The following is a 14,569-nucleotide window of genomic DNA, read 5'->3' on the forward strand; positions in this document are numbered from 1 at the left end:
TTTTGTTCGATTCATACAAATGAAAGAACATTGAATATGCAGTTATAATAATACATTACTGCTAATGAAGGAAGATAAACAGAACCATCCATGCGACTGAGCATCCGCTCGGTGGGTTTATGCTCTTGTGGAGCACATTTATCACAGTGATTACATGTCAATCCACTTAGATCTTAGGTCATTGTCAGAGACAAACCATATCTACTCTGCGCTTTCTGCCCATATCTCTGGAAAATGGTCTTTATTTTTACGTCACATAGTCAGATTTGCCTCGGGGTAATGTAAAATCTCCTTTACATACCGACTCTGACATGATGTCCTTCCAGGTGCTGTCCACGATACCAAATTTCCGTCCTTCTTCAGGCATTTGAGCTATTATGTCTTCGGAGCTGAATATGGGCTCTAGGTAGAGCCATGTCGCCTGGCACTTTAACCATGAGTCCAGGATATCTTGAATCAGGACCAGCGTCTGTTCCCATTCCTGCAGAAAATGGGAAACATATTGGATCTCATTAATATAAAATCTTAGGAAATAATTTCTCTTCATCTCTATATCCACCCATGTGTGCAGAGCTTTACAAGAATCAATCAGGAAGAAAAATATGGTCACACATTCCCGGGGAAAATGTATAACAAACGGCTGACAGACAGTCATGTGGTTTCAGGCCATAGACGGTCACAGCGTTTGGCTGCACAGAATGCTCCCTGACTTTCCATTGTCCCTAGCGTCTGGTATCAAGCCCAGCGCATAGGTGCAGAACCTATCGAGGGTAGTGAGGAACCCCAGGGATCAGCAGTAGGTTTGGTCAGGAGTCACCATCTTCCCTCTTCCTAGACACAGGGTTTCCCTTCCCTTTCGCCGTTTGCTTGGTACTTCCCCGTACCTAGCGCGACATTGGCACTCCTAAAGAAAGGACAGCCCTTCTCTAGTACCATTCATAATTAGTGACCCTGAATGTCAATGTTGGAAAGGAAGTCCTCGGTGGGGATCTGAGAGGACAAACCTCCACCAATTAGAGTGGTAAAATGGCATCACATAAATAACAGTAATACTCATATAGAGGGAGTCTGTCAGCAGGTTTTTGCTATGTGAACTGAGAGTAGCATGATATGATGGCAGAGACCCTGATTCCAGTGTTGCTGGACTGCTTGGTGGAGTTTTGATAGAGTCCCTGATTCCTCTGTGGTATATGTAGCATTGCTACATGCTCACATGATCAGCAGCTTCCTGTGTACAGTGTATATTGTCAGAAAGCTGCCAAATTAGTTGTGGAGGTGGGGTTATGCAGATTAGGTGGACTAATCTGCACAGGACCTAGTCCTGCAGTGATAATTCCTGCTGAGAATACACTGATTGTATTGAAACAAGAGAATCTGGCATGCACATTAATGCAAAGTGAGTATTTTAATTGTGGTCCAACTGTATGGTGTACAACAAGTGACGTTTCGGATCAAGATGACCTTTATCTAACGTACACTGAGAGAAGGTTTACATAGAGGATCTGGCTGCTTGATGCACAATGGAGCGAGATGTGAGCCACATCAGGGTATGAGGTAGAGACGCGGAGCAAGTGGTTGGCGATAAGGATCACAAATCGTAGTGGCGCCAACCGAAATGTCACATGTTGTACACCATTCAGTTGGACCACAATTAAAATACTCACTTTGCATTAACTTGAGCGCCAGATTCTCTTCTTGTATTCACTACGGAGTCGAATCCGATCTGGGCACCTCCAGATTCCAGGAGTGCCGTATTTCTTTTTTTTCTGTATTGAAACAACAGCACACAGTGTAATAAGTAACACATCACAACCTGCTGACAGATTTCCTTTAAATGGTTATTCCCAACATTGAAGGTTATCACCAATCCATGGGATGGGGTAAAGGCCCCATTACACGCAACGACGGATCTAACGATATATCACCGGGATCACGGATTCCGTGACGCACATCCGGCATCGTTAGCAACGTCGTTGTGTGTGACAGCAAGGAACAACCGTTAACGATGGAAAATACTCACCTTATCGTCCATCGTTGACACGTCGTTCCTTTTCATAAAATCGTTGATTGTAGTGGTCGCAAGTTGTTCGTCGTTCCTGCGGCAGCACACATCGCTATGTGTGACACCTCAGGAAGACGAACTACAGCTTACCTGCGACCGCCGGCAATGTGGAAGGAAGGAGGTGGGCGGGATGTTATGTCCCGCTCATCTCCGCCCCTCCGCTTCTATTGGGCGGCCGCTTAGTGACGCCGCTGTGACGGAGCACAAACCGCCCCCTTAGAAAGGAGGCGGTTTGCCAGCAACAGCGACGCTGCTATGCAGGTAAGTTCATGTGACAGCTCCAAACGATTTTGTGCGCCACGGGCATCAATTTGCCCGTGACGTACAAACGACGGGGGCGGGTGCTTTCACCAGCGATATCGCTGCGTATTACACCCCCTTAACACCTGCAGATTACTGGAACCCTCACTAATCCAGAAAAAGGGGTTGTGAAATGCCCAGTTGGAATGGAGCTGTAGGCATAAACGTGCATCAATGTTCCTTCCTTTATCTATGGCAGGCTGTAATCCACAATTTTATGTTCAGAATAACCCTTTAGTTACATCTCCTCAATGCGTCCTCACCTTTTTTCATTGATTTGTATTTTTGCCTGTCTTTACAAATATCAGAGTTACCGGGAGTGCTTAGGTAAAAAAAAAAGCTGCTCATAGTGCTATGTAATACTAGAGATACTGGGGCATGCTGAGGTAAGAAAAGGTCACTCACACTGCTGTGCACCCTGTCTTTCTAATCTAATACTGGAGATACCAGGGGTGCTGAGATAGGAAGAGGCTGCTCACACTGCAGTCCACTCTTTCTTTTTTATCTAATACTTGAAATAACAAAAATTTTGACTAAAGAAGAAATCACACACCGCCGTGCACCATGTCTTTCTGATCTAATACCAGAGATACCAGGTCATTGAGTTATGAAAAGGCCACTCGCACTGCCAGGAGTGCTGAGGAAAGAGACGTCTGCTCACACTGCTGTCATTGTCTTTCTGATCTAGTACTGGAGATACTAGGGGTGCTGAGGTAAGAAGAGGCTTCTGACACTGCTGTCAATGTCTTCCTGATCTAGTAATGGAGATACTAGGGGTGCTGAAGTAAGACAAGGCTGCTCACACTGCTGTCAATGTTTTTATGAACTAGTAATGGAGATACTAGGGGTGTTGAGGTAATAACAGGCTGCTCACACTGCTGTCAATGTATTTCTGATCTAATACTGGAGCTACTAGGGGTGCTGAGGTAATAAGAGGCTGCTCAAACTGCTGTCAATGTATTTCTGATCTAGTACTGGGGATACTAGGGGTGTCAAGATAAGACGAGGCTGCTCACGCTGCTGTCAATGTTTTTCTAGTTTGATCTAGTACTAGAGATACTAGAGGTTCTGAGGTATGAAGAGGCCACTCACACTGCCCAGGAGTGCAGAGGAACAAGAAGACTGCTCACACTACTGTCCACAATGGTTTCTGATCTAATACTGGAGATACCAGAGGTTTTAAGGTAAGAAGAGGCTGCTCACACTGCTGTCCACCATATCTATCTGATCTAATACTGGAAATACAAGGCATTCTGAGATTAAAAAAAAAGGCTGGTAACGATACTGTCTACTGTGTCATTCTGAACCAATACAGGATATATCAGGGGTACTCAGGTATATTCCTCTGTTCTTTTATTCTGGAAATGTCACATCCAACCAGGGATCTTGCTGAGAATGAATTTGCTATGTGAGGTGTTGAGTAGAAAAGATGGCAAAGTAGTTCACAGACAATCTTATAGGAGCAGACAGATATGTTTCTAGCAATGTACCAGGGATATAGGACCAGAATTTTTATTTTCTCTGGTCACATCTCAGAATCCGACAGAGTTTAGTAAAAGTTTCGAAATTTGAAAAAATAATATCACAATACACAAGGTACTGAAACGTTTCCTCCAACACTTCCCTGGGGCAATACACAAAAGGCTCTTATCCTCCGACATTACTTAAAATTATAAGTATGCAAAATGACTTGATATTTTATATAATTAGAACATCCTATTATTGTGGCGCTAAAATCCTACTCTAACCATGGAAAAGATCTATGACCTCTCACTGCCGTACCATCTCCTGTACCATATTAGACATGCATTGTTTACTACCCGCCGACAATAATTTTTAATCTACGTGAAGTCCTTTTTTTTTTAAAATGTTTATCTGCTATAAATAAAGATGGAGTCATTAATCAGAGAAGTAATTAAAGCACATAATGTACCCATAGCAAATGATTAGGTCATAGCTATTGCAATTTCTCCTTACCCTTGCTTCAGCTTCAATTGGTTTAATGAATGGTGAACCACACATCGTTTGGGTCTTAATAATGTGGTCGTCGAGCAGTAATTGAATATCATCAACGGCTGAGAGGATGCTTGTACTCTGTGGAAAAGAAAGGTTACGTGAAACATGTAGTTAATCACAAATGCGAGTAGGTGATTTCGGCACGCGGTGGTCCCTCCGATAGCTCAAGCCAAGAAAATAACATTTCTATTGCATGATGTTTGAAGGCAATTGCATGAATTAATAGGGTCTCCTCAGTCGACTTGATAGGATTTATGGATGATTAGAAAAATATGGCTTTTTCCAGAAACTACCCCCCATCCATAGGTTGTATCAGTTTTAGCATCTCAGCTGTTTTTGGAATAAAAGCAGATGCCATTTTCCCAATCATGTGATTGTATAAACTTTCCCTAGATATAGTTTGGGGTAGCTATTAAAATCGAGGAAAAGGAATCCTGGATATGCCGGTTGGCACTTGTGATTAGTAGGCCTGGCGCAACGTCCTGCGTGCATCAAGGTGCAGCGCTTGTAAGGGGGTGACAGGAGCCTCTCCCCGACGACCTGGCCTCTTTGGTGTGAGAAACATATGGGTGACTAGTTAATTGACAGTATGTAATGGTTTGGGTTGGGGTTTAGTTTTGCCTTCCACCACTACATGGTACAGTATCCCCATAGTTTGGTTGGGGGGAAGTGGATGAACACAGCCCAGACAGTGGAAAAGGGGAGGGGAACAAGTGAGCAAACACAGAGCTGTGAAGAAGACAAGGAAGATGGAGGCTGCAGAGTAACATGTAGTGAAGGTTAGTCGGATCCTGAAGTAGAGAAGGTCACAGGTTACCCTGTTGTTTGAGGACTGACAGGAAAGAATGTTGCTCAGGTTCCCCGGGAAGAGGGAGGTCAGCATGGCCAGAGCACCCGTATTCGTAGGGATAGGGACCGGTAAACCAGGAGGCCGATGGAAAACTCTGACAGCTGGGATAGTGAAAATAGCAAGAAAATGGATGTGTCTGGGGAAGAAGAAATGCCGTGTCTTCAGGGCCACCATCAGGGCATTACTACTGGGACTCCTGTACTGGGCCCGGTGAGCAGCAGGCAGGAAGGGGGGCCCGGACACGCTGACAGGCCCCTCCCCTTTCATTCCTCTGCTCACCGGGCCCCAGGGCAGGAGGCGTTGACAGTTCCTTTTTGCAGGGCGGGCTGGTCGTGCAGTGAGCAGGAGGCGGGGCTTGGACAAGCTGACAGCCCCCCCCCCTTTTATTGCTCTGCTCACCAGGCCCCATGTTGCGTTGCACTTACAGCACCTGCAGTCGCACAGGGGCCCCAAGCAGGAGCGGGCCCCTAGAGCCTGAAAATGTGTTAACCCCTTAGCGACCTATGATGTACTGGGTACGTCATAGCTTCCTGGTACTTAAGGACCCATGACGTACTCAGTACGTCATGGCGAGATCGCAGCCCTGGTACCTGCAATCTCTTTGCAAATATCTTAGATTCGGGGAGGAGGGGTTCTCTGCCTGACCTCAGGAGGGGTGGTGTCTCCTCCCCGGACCTAATGAGGCTGTGATTGGCTGACGAACGCCGCTCAGCCAATCACAGCCACTGTAATGTTTCAGCCATTGAAAATGGCTGAAATATTGAAATCCAGTCATGGACAGTGCACCTATAGCACCGATCATTGGCTTGAGCTGGGTGACCTCAGTTTCACCCGCCCCCAGCTCTGATTGGAGAGACCGGCCTTGTGACCGCTCTCTCCAATCACTGTGGATCTGGGGCCGGAGACCACCCCCTCAGCTTCACTCCGGAGTCTGTGGAAGGTGATGGGAGCGATTGGTAAGTTACAGACACTGTCTCCTTTCAGCCGCCGCCATTGCCCCAGCAGTCACTGCCCTTGATCCAGCGTCACTGAACCCATCTGCTGCGTCCCCTCCATCTGCCACCGACTCCCCAATCAGCCGCTGCCCCCCTTCCTCATCTGCTGCCTCCCTCACTCATCTGCTGCCCCCTCCCCCACCTCTCACCTTCCTCCATCTGCTGTGATCCCCCCACCTGCTGTGACTCCACCCCCACCTGCTGTGACCCCCCACCTGCTGTGACCCCCCACCTGCTGTGATCCCCCCCACCTGCTGTGATCCCCCCACCTGCGATCCCCCCACCTGCTGTGATCCCCCCACCTGCTGTGATCCCCCCACCTGCTGTGACCCCCCCACCTGCTGTGACCCCCCACCTGCTGTGACCCCCCACCTGCTGTGATCCCCCACCTGCTGTGATCCCCCCACCTGCTGTGATCCCCCCACCTGCTATCCATCCATCAGTCCATCCGTCCCTCCGTCCATCCGTTCCTCCGGCCATCTGTCCCTCCGGCCATTCGTCCCTCTGTCCATCCGTCTCTCATCTATATGTAGCACCCACGGGGCAGGGGTTAAATATTACTCGTCGCCGGGCCGGTGATGTCGGGTCAGGGGGATGTCACAGGTGGCCCTGCCCGGCTTCGTGGCCCCGAGGTGTACAATAAAAGGGGATTTGGATTATGGTGGGGAATGATGAGGATGATAGTCTTGTGACGCCACCTGTGGTACGTGGCCAGGGATTAGCCGCCGCTGCTGTCGCTGTCCTCCGGAGCGGATGGTGTTGCAGCAAGGATGGTTCTGCTCCCCACAGGTGGAGCGAGGTCCCGGGGAGGATGATGAGGAGAGTAGTGGCCGTTGGCGCTGAAGCGAGGGGCAACGACAATCAAAAGGCTGAATCAGATGCTGTGGTTCCAGCTGTGATGGGCCCCAGCCGATCCCAGATCCGTTGGAGGTTAGAACCGGTACGGTGGTCGATGGGCCCTTCCTTCTTGCGCCTTTAAGGATGGATCCCCGTGGCCTGAAGCTGCTTGGGGACCCCGGTTTGTGTAGTGTTAGCTCCTGTCCCGTGTATAGGTGACGCGGGGCCGCTGTGGGGCTTGACTGTAATCACGACTCCAGACCCTATGTGACACTGTGCTCCGGGATCTCGTGGTGGTCAGAGGGACATGCAATCCCCCTATCCTGCAGATTCTAGTGATACAACGTGAATCTGTTCCACCCTAAGGCTCTGCACCCTGAACCGTACTGGTCCCGCTCCTGTTCTCTCCTGCTGGAGAACACTCTAAGGCTATGTGCACACGTTGCTTTTTTTTCAGTGCGGAAAAAAACGCACCCTCTGGCAGAGGGGAGAATTGTAAACAATGCTTTTTGAGAAAAAGGCATCGAAAACGCATGCGTTTTTCATGCGTTTTTCATGCGTTTTTTTAGGTGCGTTTTTTAAGACTTGTCAGTGTTAATAAAGTTGGTTGAACACAGACCTTTGGAAAAAAAAACCTGTGATGTCATTTCCTTCTCCACATTCTGTTTGGATAAATGGGAGGGCTTGGAATGGAAGGAGCACCATTTGAATTTTGGAAAAGTTGAAATAAACTTCGCGCACCATGTCACATTAGCAGAGGCCCTTGGGCACCTATACGTCAGAAAACCCCCACAAGTGACCCCATTTTGGAATCTGCACCCCTCAAGGATTTTATTCAGGAGTATATTAAGCATTTTGAATCCACAGCTACTTCACCCAAAATGTTGCTGTAGCAACAATATTCTCACTTTTAGGCCCGTTTCACACGTCAGTGAAAAACACTGACGTTTTTCACTGGCGTGTAAAACACGCACATGTCCCTCCATGTGCCGTGAATCACGGCACACATGGGTTGTTTAAGTGCAATCCGGGCTCCGTTCTCCGTGGCCCGTGATTGCACTTAGAGATTAACTCACCTGTGCCCGCTCCCGCTCTCCATGGTGCTGATCGCTCCCGCGGTGCAGCATCCGGCCGGCGCTGACCCCCGCAGCAGCTGCTTCCGGGTCGGCTGTGTCGCACATCATGAATATGCGCGACAATAATGAGCCGGCTCAGAAGCAGCAGGGAGAACGGGCTGCAGAGGACATCGCTGGACGCCGGGTGAGTTAAAATGATTTTTATTTTAAAAGCACGTTTTTTTCTGGCACGTGTTTCACGGACCACACCACTGCGTGGTCCGTGGAACATCAGTGATGCCAGAAAAAAATGGACATGTCTCCGTGCGGCAATCACGCACACGCGGGTACGCCGCACGGAGACACGTGCAGTGAAAAATCACTGACGTGTGAGCAGACCCATTCATTATAATGGGTCTGCGTATGTCAGTGATTCTGGTACGTTTAAAAAAAAGCACAAACGTATCAGAATCACTGACGTGTGAAAGAGGCCTAAGGCTATGTGGCCATGATCCAGCGACACGGCGTCTAGTACACAGTGTCAGCCTCCTGCAGAGATGTGAGTGTTGTCCACGGGAGAACGCAGCTGCCCATGCCCACGATTTGGGTTCAGGCTGCTGTGGAGCTCTATGCTACCTGCAGAGAACACTCTCGTCTCCTCAGCATAAATTGACATGCTGAGGCTCGGGAAGCCACGCCACCGGTCAGTTTATGCTGCGGAGAAAAGAAACACAGTGGGCATGGGATCTCCAAAAATCCTTCCACTGCACAACGCAGCGTTATGGACGCAGGGAAAACACTCAGCGCCCAAAGCGCTGCAAACCCTGATTGTGGGCACACAGCCTAAAAAGCGTCAATGGATGTCAAATATATATAACGTCCCACCCCCGCCTGCATATTCTAAGCTGGCACCTTTAGTACCTTTCATGTGGCACTAAAGGGTGCCTAGCTTAGTATTTAACCAATACTGATAGCCAGTCAGGGTAAAGCAGACAGCTGTAGCCTGCAAACCACAGCTGGCAGCTTCATCTTGGCCGGTGATCAATTTGGAGGGCTCCCCAGGCTTTTTTTTTTTATTTATAAATAAAGAATTAAAAAAAAAATAACGTGGGGTCCCCCCAAATTAGATCACCAGCCAAGGTGAAGCTGACAGCTGGGGTCTGGTATTCTCAGGGTGGGAAGAGCCATGGTTATTGGACTCTTCCCAGCCTAAAAATAGCAGGCCGCAGCCGCCCCAGAAGTGGCGCATCCATTAGATGCGCCAATCCTGGCGCTTCGCCCCAACTCATCCCGCGCCCTGGTGCGTTGGCAAACGGGGTAATAAATGGGGTTGATACCAGATGTGTAATGTCACCTGGCATCAAGCCCAGCAATTAGTGATGTCACGGCGTCTATTAGATACCCGACATAACTAATTGACAGTAAACAAAAGCAAAAAAATGACAAAAAAATTTTTATTAGAAAAAACACTCCCCAAATCATTCCCTTGTTCTCCAATTTAATCAAAAAAATTTGAAAAAAATGGGTCCGCAGAAATCCATATGGACGTCCCACGTCGCCTCTGGACCTTCTAGAATATGGGGGCACGTTCAGGGAACGTATCCCCCATTTTCTAGGAGGGCAGACCCTCCATTTGAGGAGCGTGGGTGCCAAAAATCTGCACCCACTCTCCCCGGGTCACAGATGCAGAGTGCGAGCAGCCAGCACAGCTCTCTGAACACAGTGCTGGCTGTCAGCTGCTCTGCACATGTGACCGGCCAGCGTGCACTGTGAAGGAGGAGGGGGCCGCGGGGGATCAGCGCTGCGACCGGACAGGTAAGGGGGAATACCGGGGGAATAGGGGGTGACCGGGCAGGGCCTGGGGGCCATTTTTCTGTCGCATGTGTTATTGCACATGCGACAGAAATCATAGGAGCAGGGCGGCCGGTGCGCTACTGTGCGCGCGGCCATGTTGGATTTTCGGGAGGGGGGTCGGGGCGGGCACTTTGACACCGGGGGCTTTCCTGAACTTTGCCAGGAAGTGAGGTCAACAGGAAGCCTCTTGACCTCACTTCCAGGTAAATGCCTGCGTTCTGGCGTGCCGACAAAGGCCGCGGACCGCAACAAAAAAGCAGCTCACTGCGGCGTAGCTGCGTTCTGACCCACATCATTGATTTCAATGGGGGAGAGAACGCAGCTACACCGCACAAAAGAAGTGACATGCTGCTTTTCTTTCCGCACCGATTTTTGGCATCCAAAACGCTGCGTTTAGAAACGCAGCATGTGCACTGATTTTTCGGCTTTCTCATACACTTTGCTGGGAAAGCTGAACGCATGCAATTTGCCACTGAAACGCTGCGGTTCTAAACGCAGCGTTTCCGCGGTAAAAAACGCAACGTGTGCACACAGCCTAACTGTTGTGTAAGCTCCTAACTACCCCTGGTGGCTGCTTCTCCCCCGGTTCCCCGTCACTAGTGGGTGGCTGCCCCCCATGTTTGGTGACTACCTTAAGACCCGACCCTAGCCTGGTCCCCAATGGGGAGGGCAACCTGGTTGTGTATATGAGTTTGTGTTGTGGAACTGGTACCAACCTCCTCTGGATCTAGGATAAGTACTGCACCTTAAGTGAGGAGCAATACCCTGTGGTGACTGAAGCCTCAGGGGCGCCACATATCTATCCATCTATCTATCTATGATTCTCTCTAGCCATCTATCTATGATTCTATCTATCTATCCGCTGAAAGAGCCTTAAAGGGAATCTGTCAGCAGGTTTTTGCTCCCCCATCTGAAAGCAGCATAATGTAGAGACAGATACCCTGATTCCAGCGATGTGTCACTTACTGGGCTGTTTGCTTTCATTGTGATAAAATCAATGTTTTCTCTGCTGCAGATCTAGCAATTATACAGAGCTCATGAATATGCTGGACTACCTGCAGCATGACGAGTAGCCCTGTAATGATAATCTCCTGCTGATTAACCAGTGATGTTATCAAAACTATACTAAGCAGCCCAATATGTGACAATTGCTGGAATCAGGATCTCTTCCCCTATGTTATGCTGCGCTCAAATTAGGTGTTAAAAGCCTGGTGACAGAATCCCTTTGAAGGGGTTGTCAGGTCTAAATCCACAAGTCTGCATTATCACAATTTGGTTTCAATTACTTTAAAAACTGTATGTGACACATTCCCTTAAAGAAAAAAATAGATATACCAAAAATAAATATATACCAAAGAAGTTAGATTTAAAAAGAAAAAAAAAAAAAGTTAGAGTACGTAGAGTAGGACCCTGCCCAAAGAGTCCACCTTCTCGTGGTGGCAGGCTTACAAAAATCTTTTGGCCAAAACAAAATCTGATGGCTGCGTGTGTGATACGGTGTTCAATGTAAAGGGTTAATGTGTGATTCGTGCGGCTGTAGTGCAGAAGTGAAGTTTTTCCAAGAGTGGCGGTGAGACTATGGAAGATTCGTGGGCCGGAGGCGGAGCTGGGCCGGAGGCGGAGCTGGGCCGGAGGCGGAGCTGGGGTGGAGCCTCAAGGTGGCACCGAACTTTTGCAAGTATGGAGCCCTGAAATTCCTAGTGGCAGCCCTGCCTGTCTTAGAGGAAGCAGATGTCTACCACCTAAATAAAGTGAAGATGTTGAATGAGATTCCAGAGTCTGCTTCTTCTTTCTTATCGGGACTATATACGAACCTAGAGGTAAACTCCTCCACATCCCCACATCCCCTGTTTCATGAAGTGAGCTGGTTGGGGACAACATGACTACAACCCCCAGCCACGGCAGAGGCCCAGGCCGGTCCTTCATGCTGAATGTGCCAGATGAGACACCGGTAATGCCAACAGATAGGAGGAGGTTTGCAAGGCTTTGGTGGTTCAGCCATGAACTACCACTTGACTTTAGTAGCCACAGTCATGAGAAAAAACAAACATGCCCTTTTTTAATTCTATAGCTTTTATATATCAGGTACTAAAAGGAATCTATCAACAGGTTTTTGCTGTGTAAGCTGAAGCCAGCATGCTGTAGGGGTTTAAAGACAAAAAGCAACTATGCTTCTCTTATCAGGCTCCTTACTGTTGTTTACTTTAACTAAAGGCTTTATCACTTGGTGATTAACATTGCTAGGTCTAGCTGACGTGTGCTGGTGAGTTTGGCTGGCACGCCCCCCTGCTGTGAGTGAGACCTCACTGGCAATGTACAGTCTCTATACAGAGCCTGGTGTGGGCGGGACATGCTCAGCTACATGGCTAAAGCTAAAAATTCTGATTGTGTCAGAAAGGCTGTAGCCAGTAATCTAAGTGATACATAATTGGATTCAGGATCTCTTTGCCTCTATCATGCAGTTCTCAGATAAAGAAGCAAAAACCTGCAGACAGATTCCCTTTAAGAATAGATAAATACAAACTTAGTGGTATGACAGCAAGTGACAAAGTATGCCATCACTTATTTAACAAAAACTAGGACAAATTGCAGAAGCAGTGTCTGAAAAAAAATATGTACTACCTTACTGCTTTCATAGGAATTAAAAAGGAAAGTAGCCAGGTGCTGCTAATCAAATGTCCTTGATTAATAGCGCATCAGCAAATGTGGCCACCTTTTATAAAAGCAGAAGTTTTCTCAGTTTGCTGGTCTAGAGCACTCTAGCATGTGTTAACACAATGATAAGGAGGAAAGACAACAACAATGTTCTTACGGAAGAAATTGTTACCACCTATTAATCTAGGAAGCGTTATAAAGCCATTTATAAACAATCATGAGTCCATCATTCCACAGCAAGAAAGACAAGTGGAATACATTCAAGACAGTTGTAAAGCTTCCCAGAGTGGACATCCCAACAAATTCACTCAAAAGTCAGAATGTGCAATTGAGCCACCCCCCTCCAAAAAAAAACCAGAACACCAAGAACCACAGTTCAAACTCTATATACATCAGTCTATAAGTCACCTTTATAGACCACCCTGTCTTTCTAATCTAATTTTTGAGATACTAGCATTGCTGAGGTAGGAAGAGGCTGGTCACATTGCTGTCCACCCTATCTATTTTTACAAATATAAGAGATATTGAAAGTGCTTAGGTAAAAAGAAGCTGCTCATACTGCTATCTACTAATCTAATACTGGAGATACCAGGAGTGCTGAGGTAAGAAGAGGCTGCTAACACTGCTGGCCACCCTGTCTTTCTAATCTAATACTAGAGATACCATGGGTGCTGAGGTTGGAAGAGGCTGCTCACACTGATGTCCACTCTGTTTTTTTGATCTAATACTCAAAATACCAAAAGTGCTGATTAACAAAGAAATAATTCACAGTGCTGTGCACCATGTCTTTCTGATCTAAGACTCAAAATCCCATGGTGCTAAGGTATAAAGAGGCTACTCGCACTGCCAAGAGTGCTGAGGAAAGAGAAGGCTGCTCATACTGCTTTCCACAAGGTATTTTTGATCTAAAACTGGAGATACCAGGGGTGTTGAGGTAAGAAGAGGCTGCTCATACTGCTTTTCACAATGTCTTTCTGATCTAATACTGGAGATATTAGGGGTGTTGAGGTAAGAAGAGGCTGCTCATACTCCTGTCCACCATCTCTATTTGATCTAATACTGGAAATACACGGGGTTCTGAGATTTATAAAAAAAAAAAAAAAAAAAGGCTGGTAACACTACTGTCCACTTTGTCTTTCAGAACCAATACAGGCTATACCAGGGGTAGTAAGGTAAGAAGAGGCTGCTCATACTGCTGTCCCATCTGTGTTTTGGAATGCTGAATGGCTGCTGTGTTCAAAAGAAACCTTGACAATATGTGGTATAGATTATCTTCAGGCCAGAGCAGAGGAATTTCTTACTGAACATACTCACGGACTTCTTTCCTATTCCCATTTATAAGACATGATTATGGAATTTTAAGAAGCTGGCAGTTATTTTAATGTTCTAAATTCATTACCTCCCAAGATAAAACAAGTGTGATTTGCAATTTAAAAGTAATTTGTTAGTACATTTTTTTATTATTCCTTCAGAACACCTTTAAACCTAAATTTCAAGCTCTGAATTTGCAAACTATTAAAGCAACTAGTTATGCCATGTAAAAAAAATAATACATACCATTTACAATATGTCTTCTTTATGTCAGCATCATTTGTCAAACATCTTTTTATTTTGTTGGGAAGTTAGAAGGCTTGAAGAGAACCTGACATTTGATAGTCTGCCAATTCAGCTCTGTATTAGGCTATGTGCGCACTTTGCTTTTTACCTGCTTTTTTGCTGCTTTTTCTACTGCAGCGTTTAATGCCAAAATGGATGTGTTCTGCTTTTCAAACAAAGTCTATGGGAATTTGGTAAAATCAAAAAAAGCAAAGTGCGTTCTTACCCTTAAGGTGTTGTGCACAGACTTGGCTCTGCTACTTTTGGCCTGCGACACACATCCGTGCCGCCGGGACGTGTTTGTCATTTTTTACACGTACCGGCGGCACGGAGACACGTTAAGCAATGC

General features: G+C 47.1%; 1 protein-coding gene across 1 annotated transcript in view; it reads right to left on the bottom strand.

The window, feature by feature from the left end:
* The window catches only part of DNAH3 (dynein axonemal heavy chain 3), a 594,186-nt gene that overhangs the window by 373,260 nt on the left and 206,357 nt on the right, over window positions 1-14,569 (bottom strand). The window contains exons 21-22 of the mRNA XM_075319752.1: window positions 4,340-4,456; window positions 302-481 (exon numbers count right to left, since the gene is read on the bottom strand). Of these exons, the coding sequence (XP_075175867.1) occupies window positions 302-481; window positions 4,340-4,456 (297 nt within the window). The remainder of the gene's footprint in view (window positions 1-301; window positions 482-4,339; window positions 4,457-14,569) is intronic.

The sequence above is a fragment of the Anomaloglossus baeobatrachus genome, chromosome 7, assembly GCF_048569485.1.
Source record: "Anomaloglossus baeobatrachus isolate aAnoBae1 chromosome 7, aAnoBae1.hap1, whole genome shotgun sequence".
NCBI lineage: Eukaryota > Metazoa > Chordata > Amphibia > Anura > Aromobatidae > Anomaloglossus > Anomaloglossus baeobatrachus.